The following is a 15,271-nucleotide window of genomic DNA, read 5'->3' on the forward strand; positions in this document are numbered from 1 at the left end:
CGAAGTAATTTTCTATTTCACATATTCGATAAGGCACCAGGAATACGCGATTCTCTAATTCAATCTCAAGTTTCCGTTCGGCGGATGTTCCCGCTTTCTCTTAAGCTAGGGTTTCCTAGGACAGCGGTGCCCGTATTTTAACGGCCGTAGTGAACGGTGATGCGGTAGACAGCCGTCGTGACGTCGACTAGAGAGTGGTTTCCTAGTGAAACGGTGTTAAATGGTGTTGATAACACCGTTTTCCTAGGAAACCACACTCTAGTCACCGTTACGACGGTTATCCACCGCATCACCGTTCACTACGGCTGTTAAAATACGGGCACCGCTGTCCTAGGAAACCCTAGCTTTAGTTAGCAGAGAGACGGACAGCTTCCGTCTATTCATATGCGCGAACGCGGAACTTGATTTTTACAGCCTCCAAGATAATCAAATCTCATCTTATTTTTTATCTCATCGCCACTATCCAAATAACCAAAACTATCCCATAAATACGTTATTTTCCATATTAAATTTGAGCCCCCGTGATATATCTAATAAACACCGTCTCTACGGGTTTGAGGGGGGTTGATCTAATCCACTGACGTATACTATCTAACTAACTTTTTGTTCTATTTTAATAATTTGAACTATACGCTGTCTAAATAACGTAGTTATATTCCTTTGTTTACAGCAGTGCATAAAATTAAAGTTATATTTGTCTAAAACAAAATATATTAGTTAAATGCAGTCGGGTTCTAGCACAACCCCCTCTGGTGGTTTTGGTTCTAGTCGCTATTACTAACATACTAGCCCCTCGTCAACTACCTTGGCAACGGTAGTGCTCAACTCAAAATATTCAGTTTTATTTAGTAAGGAATTGCTGGAAGTGAAATATATGATAAGAGATTTAGGGCTCACTTAGAACGATGCTGGTAGTTTTTATGGTTATAAAATCATGTTATTAATGTCTGAGTGCTGAAGACTGCCTCGTTCTAATATAGTTTTATTCATAATGACATCTCTTAATTTGCGAGATCAAAAAATGGAACAGCAAGTAAGTGGCCAATCAATTATTCAAACACAGAAATTATTACAATACCAATCGATTCGGAGACATTCTTAATATATCGTAGCAACCTAATTCCGGCAGTGACGTCTGTCAGTCGACTACGAGATATCGGGGGTGCGCGCGTTATCAATTATTCCAACTGAACAGGGGTGTGTTTTTCTAATTTGTTTATAGAGACAAATAATGGAGCAGAAGATGCGACAGAAAAGGCAAAATGCTGGCATGGTACAAGCCAACGATCTCCGAGTATCTTCTGCTAAACATAGACCCGCATCAGGTACAAGATATAGAGAGTTACATGGTAATGTCATTTTTTGTTTTGTTTGTTGTGTTGCTTTGTTTATTTTGCATTCTTTTATCATCCATCACGCTGACAATTAAACTAATCAATTCTGCAATGCATATTTATGTATCCGTTAATATTATAATATAATCAGTATTTTATTTTATTCAGAAAACATACAGTCATACAAAATAAGTATTAAAAACAACAACTTTTTACCATAAAAAGACCAATTAAGTTTTCATAAATTAAAAACATTAAATGTGACAAAAAAAAAAGAATTTGTATGCTTGCTTATCATTATAGATATTTTCTTCTCATTTGTGTCTTTTCCTTTTCGGTACTATTTATTTGTGCAATATGTCTTTAATGTGTCGGTTATACCGAGCTACTAATATTTACTTATCTAAAATCACTAGGTATGACATAGATCTTATGACTTATACATGATTAACACTCGAATCGAGGACACGATAATAAAGATTTTTTAAACCTAAGTCTTTTTTTAAAATTGTTGAGATGTAAATAAAAACGATACAGAAAATTTCAAAATAGAAATCGAAATCTGGCTAAAGAAAATAACGATTGAAGAAATCAAAAACATATTTGAACATTGTACAGTCCTCCTTAGAACAGGTTTCCCCAGTGAGGAGGACCCTTCAATTTATATCGTATAAATAATATTTCACATATGTAGTAAAATAACAGATTGAGTTTTTCTACTGACATTTCTTGGTGGAACTGCATTTTAATTATAATAATAAAAATACGTACATAGTTTTATTCCACTTTTATTTATAATTTTTTACCAGTGACCAGGTTTCGTCGTGACCGACATCGTCAGACTGGTGGGAGACTAAAACAAATTTCTATGTTATATACAAGTGCAAGCGGGGGTTGTAAATCATGATTTGATATAATTATGGAAATATAAGAGTTTAAATTAAAATAATTTAAGTATAAAGTAAAAACAAATGTATGAATTTAAGTTTTATTTGAATGTATATAATAAAAACCGGGGAAAATTATATAATTTTATGAAGTTTTATAATGAAAATGTATTTGAATTACATGTATTAAAAAATTATTAAAACTATAACAGGGGCCGCTGGTTGGTAGTTCCATCGACAGCCATGTCCCGGGCCCGGGGGTAATTAAGTGATTCTCTCCCTAAAATTTATAAATAAAAGTGAAATAAAACTATATACTTATTTTATTATTATAATTAGTATAATAACAATTAAAAAAAATACTAATCATATCATCGATATAAAAATATACATAATTTATTTAATGTATTCCTCACTGAGAAATCTCATGCCGAGGAATACAATTTACAAGATTTTTTTTTTTTAGGAAGAATGCTTTTTTTTAAATCTATAAATGCACCTTTTATGTACGGGAGCGAAGTAGGGAATTGGAAAAACAATGGTCAAAGTAGGCTGAATGCTGTCAATATGCGATCTCTCGGGCGAATGTGTGGTAAAATAATGTATGATAGGTGCGTGTATTATGTAAGGCTGAAACTAGCATTATCGACATAACCCAGAAAGGAGTGATGCGTCAGTTTGGATGTGTAGAGCGAATGGACAGCGGAAGAACGGCTAAAAGGATTTATGATTCGAATATTGACAGATGCAGAGAACGAGGAAGACCAAAAAAGACATTGCATAACCAAATTCAACAAATATTTGAAGATAGACATGTCAAAAGTCGGCATAATTTGCCGCGCGTGCATGAGAAGATGTATGCCTATCCTTACGGGGAAACGGCGTGGTGGTTTTTTTGTTTGTACTATAAATGTGCGAATGATAAATAATATATAAAAACAATTATATTTGAGAAACATAAGACTTGACCCATTATTGCATATTAAATTACTGTTTCTTGGGATAAATTAAAAATAAAATATCCGCTTAAATATTAGAATTTGACGGTTAATTAAAGTGGTCCTCAGGAAGAATGACAGTATATATTTCATAAGCCCTCAATATAATTTGCCAAACTCACAGTGAAAGCAATAATTGAATTCAATTAATATTGTGGTTTATGAAATTGAAATTTTTAAATAGTTACTCGTTTATTGACAAAACAACATCGCTTTTTAGTAAGAACGAAACTGATAGAAAGACCTACGGTCTTTAAAACGGTTTTCAGGTAGGCGGAGGGAGTGCTTTCGCCGTGTGTATCATGTACCATTCTGCTTATGTTTGTGCATAATGTATTTCTTCAATTCTTCCATTAGACACGAGTAAGGTTCCCCAAATTATTTTGCCGACTAGGAAACGCCAGAAAATATTTTCAATTTCTATATTTACTTTATATCGGTTGTTCTCATAAATAAATATCTACTGTTAATATAATATGTTCAACGATTAAACTTGAAAGTTATCTAAAATGTTTACAACTAATCTAAGTTATTTCTAACATCACAATACATTATGACCTTCATTTCATAATTTCGTTTTTCCATTGAATTATTCAGTCAGTATTACCATTATTTAAGTACACAATTTGGACAGTTGTGATATAACGGGACAATGAATGGCTTATTGGGTGCATATTAATGTTGATGAGTAATATTTTGCTTCCAGGTTACGATGGGCCGATGCAGTTTATGATGTCTCCTGTAAATCCGGATCAAGTTATTCCATTGCAGACCAATAGAATATCAACATATGACGGTTCGTTATTTATATTCAATTATTTATCCTTATTAGATAATAATAATTAGCAATAATAATCTACTGTAATGTTTGGTGAGTACTCTTCTCATCTAGTTCTTACAACAATTATAGGTACCGTAATTTCACACAGCTATGGTCCGAAAGTACGCTGCTTTTTGGAGATAAAATTTTCTTGGAGATAAAAATAAATTATAGCGTTATAGCTAGTTAATCTGTGTTTAACTTGTATATCCGTACCTGAAAGTCACATTGGACGAAATGTTCAGGAGACAAGATTTTGTGGTCGTCCAATTTCCAAAACATCATAACTTCTGAACCGAGTGAGATCATTTTAATAAAATAAATAAAACAACTTTGCTTTTGACCACTAATTTTTTATTTTCCACCGACCGGTTTCGAAGCAAACAAGCTTCTTCGTCAAGGTTTACGTAACTAATGAATTGATTCCTTTTTTTATTTTTATCATGTCCACTAAATACTACACGTGGACCCAATAAATCAAGTCGTTTTTCCTTACACGAGTGGTAATTTGATATCATTATTTTCGAAGTTAGACAGGAGAGGACTAAAAGAAATATTGTTTATTTGGTTATTAATTATTGTTTTCTTATTATGAGATCATTTTAATTTATAAAGAATTTTCAATGTAAAATTATGATTATTTTACAATTATAATACATTAAAATAGCGTTTCTGGGACTACTGATGTTTTTCGCATTAAAACAAAATGGATTTCAGATTTTTACTTCATTTTAAAGCATCATTTTTTCACTTCAAAACGACAAAAAATGGACTCCCGTGTCTTATCCTCTAAGGTACAGATATTTAAAAAAAACTTTAAACCATAGTTGTTATGAAGTACACAACTGTATTATGGAGTAGTTAACAATCTTAATAAAACACAGATATGGCAAAGCCTACGATAAAAAGTATTTATTTAGTAATTTTAACACCAATTACACCAAAAGAAATTAAAAGTATTTAAATTATATGAAATCTACATAAAGAGTTAATTATTGAAATCAATGAAAATTTTCAAACTCAAACATTCTGAGATAAATCATCAATTAATTTATTTGTTGGGTTTATCATATATGCCTTCGAGCTTAAGCACTTGGAAAAACTCGCTTTTGGTGCTATTCTGCTTTGGCTTACTTATGGATATTTTAATATTCTTTTTTAAATAATTAATAAAATCTTAATAATAAGGGCTTAATAAATCTTAAATAAAATCTTAAGGGCCAATATTCTCCTTCTTAAATAAACACCACAAATTCCTCTCTTGCATAAAAGTAACTGTTATTCAGGAACTCGTGGTTTGATTTATCTTCGATGCTCTCTTCAATGTTTGAAAAGTTCAATGAAGATTCTGAAGCCGAGGAAAATCCATCGCTTCTTGTCTAGAGTTTGAAGTAAACAATTGGACCATAGTTGAACTTGAAGTGTGTTTTTTAAAATTATTTTTACAATAAAAATGAAATTGCAAGTTTTTTAGTGAAAGTACTTAATAAATGTGTGAAAAGAATAAATTACCTTTAGGTTAGGCTTTATTAATAGGCAAAACATAATAGCTTGTTGCGATAACAGGTGGCCAAGAAAGCTTTACAATATTAAGTGCAACACTTAACCTTACAATGGCAGTTGATAACTAAAGAAAAGGGCACAAAAAATGCATTCCCAAACCACAACAATAATATTAAATCTACGCTCTTCCATTTTAGTTGCTCAACTTCTGATTAGAAATCACCAATATTTCAGTTATCTGGTTTTTAGGCGCGCATCTGTGGTTGTGTTAAAAAAAACTAAAAAATAATGCAGCAGTGAAATGTTAATTTGATCAATAAAATCGAACGTAGTTATGGAGAGAGCAGCCAGTCCACAGTTATGGAAAAATGCGATATTAATGGTATCGAGTTTAGGAAGGTCAATTCTATGTTCCGCTTAAAACAGCCAGGCCACTTTCATTAAAACAAAACTGTAATAATCACCTTCTGAAAATTCCATGATGTCAAAATGTCACGAAAATGAATGCCACCTCATACATTCTGAATTTGTACGAGGTTTCATTCAATATAAGATGTGGTTGTTTTCTGAAAAATTCATATTAACTAACAGTAGCAACACAGAAAATTTTATTCTGATAATCTTCTTTAAAAAAAAAGCGAAACCGGTTCAACTTTGGGGTGCGGAAATCGGTAATACAAGACCTCGGTTTTAGCTAGGCATAATCAGTCCGACATGCGGTTATATTTTTGCACAGATCTATGAGAGAGTGAAAGAAATAAATATGTTTAAATACCTATTCATCTGCTCTGCCACCGCATGTTTTCCTGACATTTGTAAATATTTGAAGCTCAAAAAAGCGATTCTTTTACATTTTTAATTTGTTATATTATAATGGCATTTGTTAATAATACCAAAATAAAGTAAGCCTTTTCTGTTATGACATCTGTTTCCTTTCATGCCGGCAAGCATTGAAATGTAACAATGAAATAGAATATATTGAAAAACATGATGTCACAATCTCCATCCTGTTGGAAATGATTGACAAGGTCAATAATTGTGTTCTATACACATGCAAATATATTGATATTTTGTAATATAGTCAAACATCTCCGCTACTTTACTCCGTGCCGATGCCATTTAGCGCCTCATACATAATACTATATCACCTCTGTGGATAGTTAATGTTACCTCATACATTTTTTGTTTCACCAATATCAATAATATTATCAGCAAATTTTCAATTGGTGATCTAAGAGCTGTTAGTTTTTAATTATTGCTATTTTTAGTCCAAGTAATGATAATTTTTCTGATACTCCATTAGTGTTTTTGATTGTTTAAAATCGTAAGTAATATATTGACGGAACGCTTTTTAGGATCTCCTGCCAACAAATTAATTTAATAGTTGCGCGGTATTGCAGTATCACCGGCGATGTTATACTTTCTGATTTTAAAATTGGGGGTACGTTATTTATATGAAAGACGTGAGATTTCAGTTGAGATCTGAACTGACTGGGACTGCCGATGATTTGCAAGTGCGAAGGCAATGAGGAACTTCAGCCCTGCAGGAAATTGTATTCAAAAAAGGTTTTCTTGCGGACAGTAAAAATTAGAGCATTAAATTACACTGCAAAGTTTCTTGAAAATGTACAAAAAAATCATAAAAAGAACTACTTTGAACGGCCTCACTAGTTTCATTTGAATCAACCAATGATAAGAGAGCTGTGAAAGATATCCGGTTTACTTGCCGTCAAAGGACCAATCGGCAGAACTGACCGAGAATAAGCGGAAGAGAACCTCTGATGTCACATGCCGAGTAATTTCAGCAATACAAAACTTTTAAAAATCATAGCGCTGATAATACTATATATATATACACATATAATTTTTTTTTTTTTTTTAAACCTTTATTAGCATAAATAAACAATACATTCAGTAGAAAAATGGAACACTTAAGGTTATACTTGCCAAAAAAGAGTCTAGCTCTTGTGTTTGGCAAGTTTACAAAATAACATAAAAATAAAACATAAAATGCAAAACCAAATAATAAAATAAATAAAAAATTAAACAATTTTAAAAATTGAGAAAATATAACACTAAATAAATATTAAATAAAAACACAAAATTTGTAAAAACAATATAAAATAGTATTGTTTAATATCTATTAACAAATAAAATATTTTTAATAAACCACTGAACTTCCTCATTGGTTCGAGGCAGAGGAGCCGGCAATGGCAAAAGCACAATCTCCGAATCTAGTGTTTGGTCAGCGCCAGAGTTTGTTTAGTTTTTCTCTGCCTGAATTAAATTCTGACCTAATAGCAGATTTTCTTTATCAAAAACAAACATGCATATTTGATGTGTATTTTCCCTAACTCAGAGGTCCGATAAGGCAACTATGTAGATTGACAAATTTATTTTAATACACCGGAACCTCTTTTTCCATGGTAGATATATTTTAAGCGTACGATGTAAAAGTATACTATAAAAAGAAGAAGATTGTAAAAAATCAATTCAGGATTAAAAAGAAAAAATGAAATTCTATTGAAAAATATAACATGATAACAAAATACTAAAAAAAATCGTAACTAAGATTATTCACTATTACTATCAGACAATAGATGTACCGGTTCACGCACATTTAGTACGACATCACTTTCTCCGCTTGAGATGTCTGGAGCCTGTGTAATATTTCCATAAAAAAAGCTTTATTATAATTATTATATTATGTCCCCTGTGTCCGAGTGGATTAAGAATACAGTCATGCGGTGTGAAATTGAACCGGAAGCTTTCCACTCGATGGCCACTCTCAGGTAAAAATCCTAAATAAGGAAATCCAGCGGAGACGAGTCTGCCTCATAGCGTAGTGGTTGGCGCATTCGCCCGCCACGCTCGAGGTCCCGGATTCGATTCCTGGGAAGGTCGACATAAAATATTGATTAATAGGGTGGTTCTACACCGCAATACTTCATGTTTCTGGACTAGCGCCTGAAGCGTAGGGCTGATCACCTCATCTTTATGCAACGGATGACCCATATACACCGCGTTTACTGTACTGATGCAGTGCCCTATGCACCATCGAGTGCGGACAGAGGTATGATGATGATGATGATAACCATATTACTACTAAGCATTTTAAATTTGTACCGTGTTATTTGGAAACCTTGTAAAAAGAGGTTCCGGCGTGCTCGATAGATAGTAAAGTATAGCCACAGAATGGAACGGACGAGCTCGGTTGCCTTTAATATCAGTTGTCATATTTCGGTTGCCTTTAATATCAGTTGTAATAATCTGCCACACGGCTAGATACAAGATAACATGTTCCGGTTGTCATTGTGTGTTTAAGGACTAAATTGACAAACCGTCGTGATCATAGAACAATGATAGATATGAGAAAAACGCAACATTAACTTTCTTTTATATTAGATCTTGGAAAGGTCAAATAAAAACTTTATATTCTAGGCTTGAAAAAATATAAACATACATAACTAATCTAAGTATCAAATGGTATACTTTTGTGCTTATCAAGTTGTGTCAAAAAATATTTTAAACCGCTCTCACGTAAAGTTGAAGAAAATCACGTGCGTCGTTCTACGATCACGGCGAAATTATTAAAAGTTGTAACAAATAAAACTCAGCATAGTGACAATCATTTTACATATGAACAATTCATTTTAAAACCACTTAATGATGATGATTTTTTTAAAGGAAGAACAATATTTTAAAAATATGTTTATGCACATCTGCTAAAGATGCGTCTATTCCAATTCAATGTAATGATCTTTGTAAGATGAACTGTGAATCCTCTAAACTTAATGAAATTTAAATAGCTAAATAATATAGCGGACTAATAATAATTTGAATGTAAATAGAAAAAAAGGAAATTTAGTATATAAAATATTATGGGCTCTCAAAAGATGAAACGTGTCATTATTATATCAAATCATCTACTTGGAATACGATAAATTATAATATTATTAGACTGTAGAAACTGTTTACATAAACACATGAATAATAAAAATGTCCACTTCGTGGTCAAATGGTCAGCGCGTTTGCCCACCACGTAAGAGGTCTGGAATTCGATTCTATTCAACATGGTCGACATTAAATATTTATTTAAAAATGTGTTTTTACACTAGAGTATTTCATACTACTTAGACTAGCACCTGTAGCGTAAGACTGATCATCTTACCTTCGTGTAATATAAATAATTATCGAGATACGCCGCGATTGGCGTATTGATGCTGTGCCCTATGTACCTTAGATGCGGAAAGGGAATAATAAACAATGTATGTAACAAGACTTAACCATGGCATCTTCATGACTGGCGTCAGTCCCGATGATGCCTACTTAGACCAAGTAAAACTTAACCAAGAAGTTTTATTGATATTTTTTTTTCAAAATCATTGGTTGTGGAATATTATTGAGAAATATTTTTTTTTTTCTTTTTTTTTCTCTTACAAACTATAATTAATAATAAAAATAATGTGACCTCACCGGGGTTACCCGAATAACATTAATATTATCGTAGAAGGACATGGTATTAACGGAGATATCGCAAATTTAACAATCGCTAACTTTTACAAAAATCATGTACATATAAAAGTTTGGTAACAACTTAAAAAAACATTATAGAAGAAACAGGACACGGAAAGAAGCTAAGGTACAAAGAAATAAAAAAAAAATGCCCAAATAATGAAGAAACTAAGTGTGTTTTTTTCTTTCCTGGTGTGTTTTTCAGATTTAGGAAACCAAATAGAAGTGATGAGTGTCGAGGAGCGACTCGGGCGCACCGGACTATCGGGGGGAGCCGATGAGAGTGCCCCAGATGAGGAGGAAGAGGAAGAAAGCCGCCCTGTGGCCCAGGGAGGGGGGGTGCTGCAGAGTGTGAGCGCAGAGGAGGTGCACAGCGCTCCCGTGGCCCCCAACCCTCCCGCCAGAGCCTTCCAGCACTCCAACACTACCGAGGTCAGTATCCGCTTGCACTTGTTCAGATCAGTAGCGAGCGGTAACTTTTTTTATAGGTAAGCTACAAAAAATGATCGTAAATTTGTACCTACGTGTATACGAGGAATATTAAAACAAAGACGGCAATCTCCACCATTGGTTTGAAATGAGTTACTTATGGCGATGGATAGAGAAACAAAAATACTTTTGACAACTGCAAAGGTTTCGTAGCATAGATTACAGTATCTTGTGCATTTTTAATTCAATGCATTTAGTTCCGAAACACCAACAACTGTCTCCTTTACATTACAGATCAAAAACCTACAAGAAACTTAAATCGTTTACTGATAAATTGCAGTAAAATTTAACTTCAGGCAACAATTATTAACTAAAATAATAAATTATCCTTGCAGTCTGGGAAAAATACTAAAAAAGTATTTATTTCATATTACTCAAAATGAAAAATGTGGAGAATGCTTTCTTTGTTTTAACACGCCTCAATATATAAGTAATATATTATATGTGGCTATTTTTCGAGTGGTTCTGTGTAAAACGACATATTCTCAGCTGCTGCCAACAAAATCGAGGACTTATTCATTTTTACAAATGATGACTGCGATTTAAAATAAAAAACTATTATTTTATTTTTGTTTCTAAAAAAGGAATAACTACAAATCATTATTATCGATAGTGAAAGATAATGGTAATCTGCGCTTAATTTCTTATATGAACAATTCGCCTCTGGTCCAGAACCCCTCGGAGCTGGAAGGAGTGGTGGAGGGGACGGTGGAGAGGTTCGTGCTGCTGCCGGCGCTGCAGGGCGCGCTGTACAAGTGTCGCATCACGCGCGACCGCAAGGGCATGGACCGCGGCATGTACCCCACCTACTTCCTGCACCTAGAGAGGGACTACGCCAAGAAGGTCTTCTTACTGGCCGGTAATTTACTTATTCTCTACTAAATGTACATGGATCTAACGTACTTCGAAGTTTGCTTTCCGGATTCAAATGCAAAGAAGGCTGTTCTTAACTTGAATAAATAGCTCTTTGATATATACTTCCGTTCATATTTATTTAATTTATAATTGTATTCGGTATTACTTTATGGGTTACATAAAGTAGACTGCGAATATCGGGTTGAATAACATTACTGCTGAAAACTTATTCATAGAAAGAAAATATCTGCTAAATTGCCCATATGTATGGAAAAACTAAAAATATACACAGAGAGCAACTTCGGACAGCAATTATTTACTAAAATAATTAATTATTGTCTGGGAAAAGTACTAATAAAACCATTTATTGCATATTACTCGGAACGAAAAATGTGGAGAATGCTGTCTTTGTTTCAACACACCTCGTATAGACTTCCAGAAATCAACTTGTAAAAATGTTTCCTGAGAATAATATGTAATCCGGCATTCTCGCTGGAAATAATGGCTGGTACAATCTGAAAGCAATATTTGGCTTTCCATATTTACACATCACATTGTTCTTTTAGACTGAGCTTATTAACACTAACATTGTTGGGTCTGTTTTTCGGAGAGGCCACTGTCTCAGTAAGAATCTAGGTGAGGCAGAAATTCCTCGGCCGTCCTCTTTCTGTCTGTTCACTCTCTTTTGCGTGACCATTCTTCTATTCACTGATATGTATGAGCGATGTAACTTTTGATATTTGCTAAATCGAGAGAGTATCCGGGGCACCTTTTTACTTGATATACGAGGATTGTGGTTTCAGGTCGGAAAAGAAAGAAATCTACCACATCCAACTACCTAATATCCACGGACCCCACGGACCTGACGCGAAATGCGGAGAGCTACACGGGCAAACTGCGCTCCAATTTGCTGGGGACCGCCTTCACGGTGTACGACAACGGGAAGGCCTTCCGCAAGCGAGGGGACCAACTCCACTGTCGCCAGGAACTCGCAGCTGTCATTTACGTGAGTGTGCCGCTTATGCGGTGCAATATTAATACGCTCGACTTTTCCTGAAAATGTTTATAATAACTGCTATCTTCCTTTCGTGCTTTTTATATGCTGGTGTAGCAAAATCTTTACAATCAGTCTGCGAAAAATTATAAAATTCAAAAGGTTTTTACCATGCACTCTCACTGCAGTATTATTATTATTATGGATAACTTATATAGCGCCATTTTTGTTGTAATTTAATTTTGAATTAATTGAAGCTTTTAAATTTGTAATTTAATTTTTCAAAATTATTTTGCTATCACATGCTACGGATTTATTCAAATTATTTAGAGATCAAGTGGGTTTTAAGTTTTTTCTAAAACATCGCTTCACTCTCACAGTCTCGCACCTCTGATGGGAGAGCATTCCATGCCATAGGGCCTGCGATCGCAAATGTGCGTTCACCAAACATAGTGCGCTGTTTGCGTAGAGGTATAATAACCTTTTCTCTCGCCGTAGCTGTTCTAAGCGTAAGATGCCCGTGAGCTAGTTCATCTGAAATGCATAGTTCCCTTAAATATCCTGGAGCAGAGTTGTGCAGTGATTTATACATAAGCCAACAGAGTTTGTATTCCACCCTCTGCCGAAAACGTAGCCAGTGTAATTTCCGAAGTAGTGGAGTGATATGACTGAACTTAGAGATTCCGAAAATGAGTCTCGCTGCAGCATTCAATACAGACTGTAGGCGAGTCGTTTTGTTCATCGGTAGACCTGTACATATACCATTACAATAATCGACTCTAGACACTACAAATGCATTTATTAATTGAAGGGCGGCGCATCAACTGGCAAATTTTTGCATACGTTATTCTAGTTTCCCTGTATGACAGTTAAGAAATACAGTGTTAGTTCCGATTCGGGACCGCAGCCATTTACCCGGGATGTCGCTTGGCCAGTACATTCGTCTTATTTCCAGTTTTCCTCTATGAAATTCAAGATTCCAACAGCCGTATCGCACTCCAGCAAGAATGAAAAATGCCAACCAGCAATTACATATACCTATTTTAACATTTAAAGAATAAATGATAAACAATTCACATTCCAAAATACATGAATGTTAATGTGTCGGTGGTCAATGAACTGAGTAAACATACTAATTTAGTTTGGATGTTTACTTGCAAACTAGAAGATTGTATTCAAAAACATTTAAACATTAAGTTAATCAATATTCGAACACGCTACACACGTATATTAAATTATCAAGACAGTACCAGTAAACCCTAACCTAACAGATCCGGACCCAAGACCCAATAAAACGCTCGCAAAATTCCCTTTCAAAAACACAGTCTGGCCCTAAAAACCTATCAGATATTGTGGCTCCCTTCTCGCAGGACACCAACGTTCTGGGCTTCAAGGGCCCGCGCAAGATGACGGTTCTGCTACCCGGCATGACGCTCGAGCGGCAGCGCGTGGCCGTGAGTCCGGCCGACGACTCGGAGACGCTCCTGGAGCGCTGGAAGGCGCGCAACACGGACGACCTCATCGAGCTGCACAACAAGACGCCCGTGTGGAATGACGACACGCAGTCCTACGTTCTCAACTTCCACGGCAGGTAAGCTCAGAGATAATGAGAAAAGGAATGCTCAATTAAACTGATGATTTGTGCCTTCATTTTATACATTTTACCAACTGATTTTTTTAACTTCGGTACATTATATTGCTCTGTTAAGATTTTTAATGTTTCAATCGAGTCACTGCACACCGCCTTCGCTCTTCCAATGTGCTCAAACTAAGCTCTCTTAATCGATCGTTATATATTTCATTCCTTAGAGAAAGTACCTTTTAGTCGCCCTCCTCGGAACTTTCTTCTTTAATTTTCTTTTTAGGATTTTTACTGTCGAGTAGGTATCGAGTCCGAAACACTAGTCCAGGGTTCTGGTTCCATTTCACATTCAGAACTGTATTATTCATCCGCCTGGACTCAACTTAAGCATTAATCGAGTAGTGAAATTTTCAGTATTTTATTTTTCTTCGATGATGTGTACTTGAAATGATTAAATTTTCACATATAAAATTTGCGAATGTTCTTCCCCAGAGTGACTCAAGCCAGTGTGAAGAACTTCCAAATAGTCCACGACTCGGACTCGGACTACGTGGTGATGCAGTTTGGGAGAATCTCGGAGGACGTGTTCACTATGGACTACCGCTACCCGCTGTGCGCTCTGCAAGCGTTCGCCATAGCGCTCAGTAGCTTCGACGGGAAGTTAGCTTGCGAGTGATGGCCAAAACCGTACTACGTTCAGTATTATTAAATGTAATATATTCAATACTGCATTCATTTAGTGGTGGAATGCGCGGTGTTCAATACAAAAACGCTAATTATTTCAAATGCAGCGTATTTCGATCATCTCTTACACGGAGGTGCCAGTCCGGGGACAGTGAGATATAGCAGTTTGAACAACCTTTAAAATCGGCGTTTCATGTCCACCCTACTACGTCAACCGCTACTCAATGAGGCGGACTTATCTCTCCTGGATTTCCTTGTCCAGGGTTCTCGTTCTATATCACACACGGAACTGTATTGTTCATTCGCCTGGACAAAGAGAATACAAAAATGATTGAATTAAAAAAAATACATTAACTTGTATTGATTCCTTGTAATTTGTCTAAAAAAAAGTTCCCGCTAACTCTCTTGTATCGGAAGCTCGTCAGCTGGTGGGAGGGGGGGGATATGGAAAGAAGTTTTAAAAATTACACCACAACACTCGGATTGTTTTCACAAAGCGAAATGTCTACAAAAAACCAAAATGTGTTTAGTGACAGAAATCGATTCTTCTATATGAGATTTATCGATTGGTGAAATAAAATTTTAGCAAAACGTTTTTATATGTGCGAAG

General features: G+C 35.0%; 1 protein-coding gene across 2 annotated transcripts; it reads left to right on the forward strand.

Moving 5' to 3' along the window:
- The first annotated feature begins 787 nt into the window (after positions 1–787).
- On the forward strand, positions 788–14,989 carry ktub (Tub domain-containing protein ktub). Of its 2 annotated transcripts, none has more exons than XM_088239686.1 (8): positions 788–1,033; positions 1,223–1,325; positions 3,926–4,015; positions 10,263–10,489; positions 11,219–11,405; positions 12,205–12,407; positions 13,766–13,986; positions 14,470–14,989. In XM_088239686.1, exons 1-8 carry the CDS (start codon positions 992–994, stop codon positions 14,651–14,653), a joined length of 1,257 nt encoding a protein of 418 aa, XP_088095812.1. In that variant the 5' UTR covers positions 788–991; the 3' UTR covers positions 14,654–14,989. The 2 variants fall into 2 exon arrangements, with proteins under 2 accessions (XP_088095812.1, XP_088095811.1); XM_088239685.1 differs by having other exon boundaries at positions 796–1,033; positions 1,223–1,349.
- Positions 14,990–15,271: the final 282 nt, after the last annotated feature.

The sequence above is a fragment of the Micrasema longulum genome, unplaced genomic scaffold (genome assembly GCF_059751315.1).
Source record: "Micrasema longulum isolate JH-2025_06_02 unplaced genomic scaffold, ASM5975131v1 h1tg002224l, whole genome shotgun sequence".
Lineage (NCBI taxonomy): Eukaryota > Metazoa > Arthropoda > Insecta > Trichoptera > Brachycentridae > Micrasema > Micrasema longulum.

Coding starts and splice junctions, on each gene's coding strand:
- ktub (XM_088239685.1), top strand. CDS start 992: ATGACATCTCTTAATTTGCGAGATCAAAAAATGGAACAGCAA. Junction 1,350..3,925: donor AAGATATAGAGAGTTACATG/GTAATGTCATTT, acceptor TTTTGCTTCCAG/GTTACGATGGGCCGATGCAG. Junction 13,987..14,469: donor GTTCTCAACTTCCACGGCAG/GTAAGCTCAGAG, acceptor GTTCTTCCCCAG/AGTGACTCAAGCCAGTGTGA.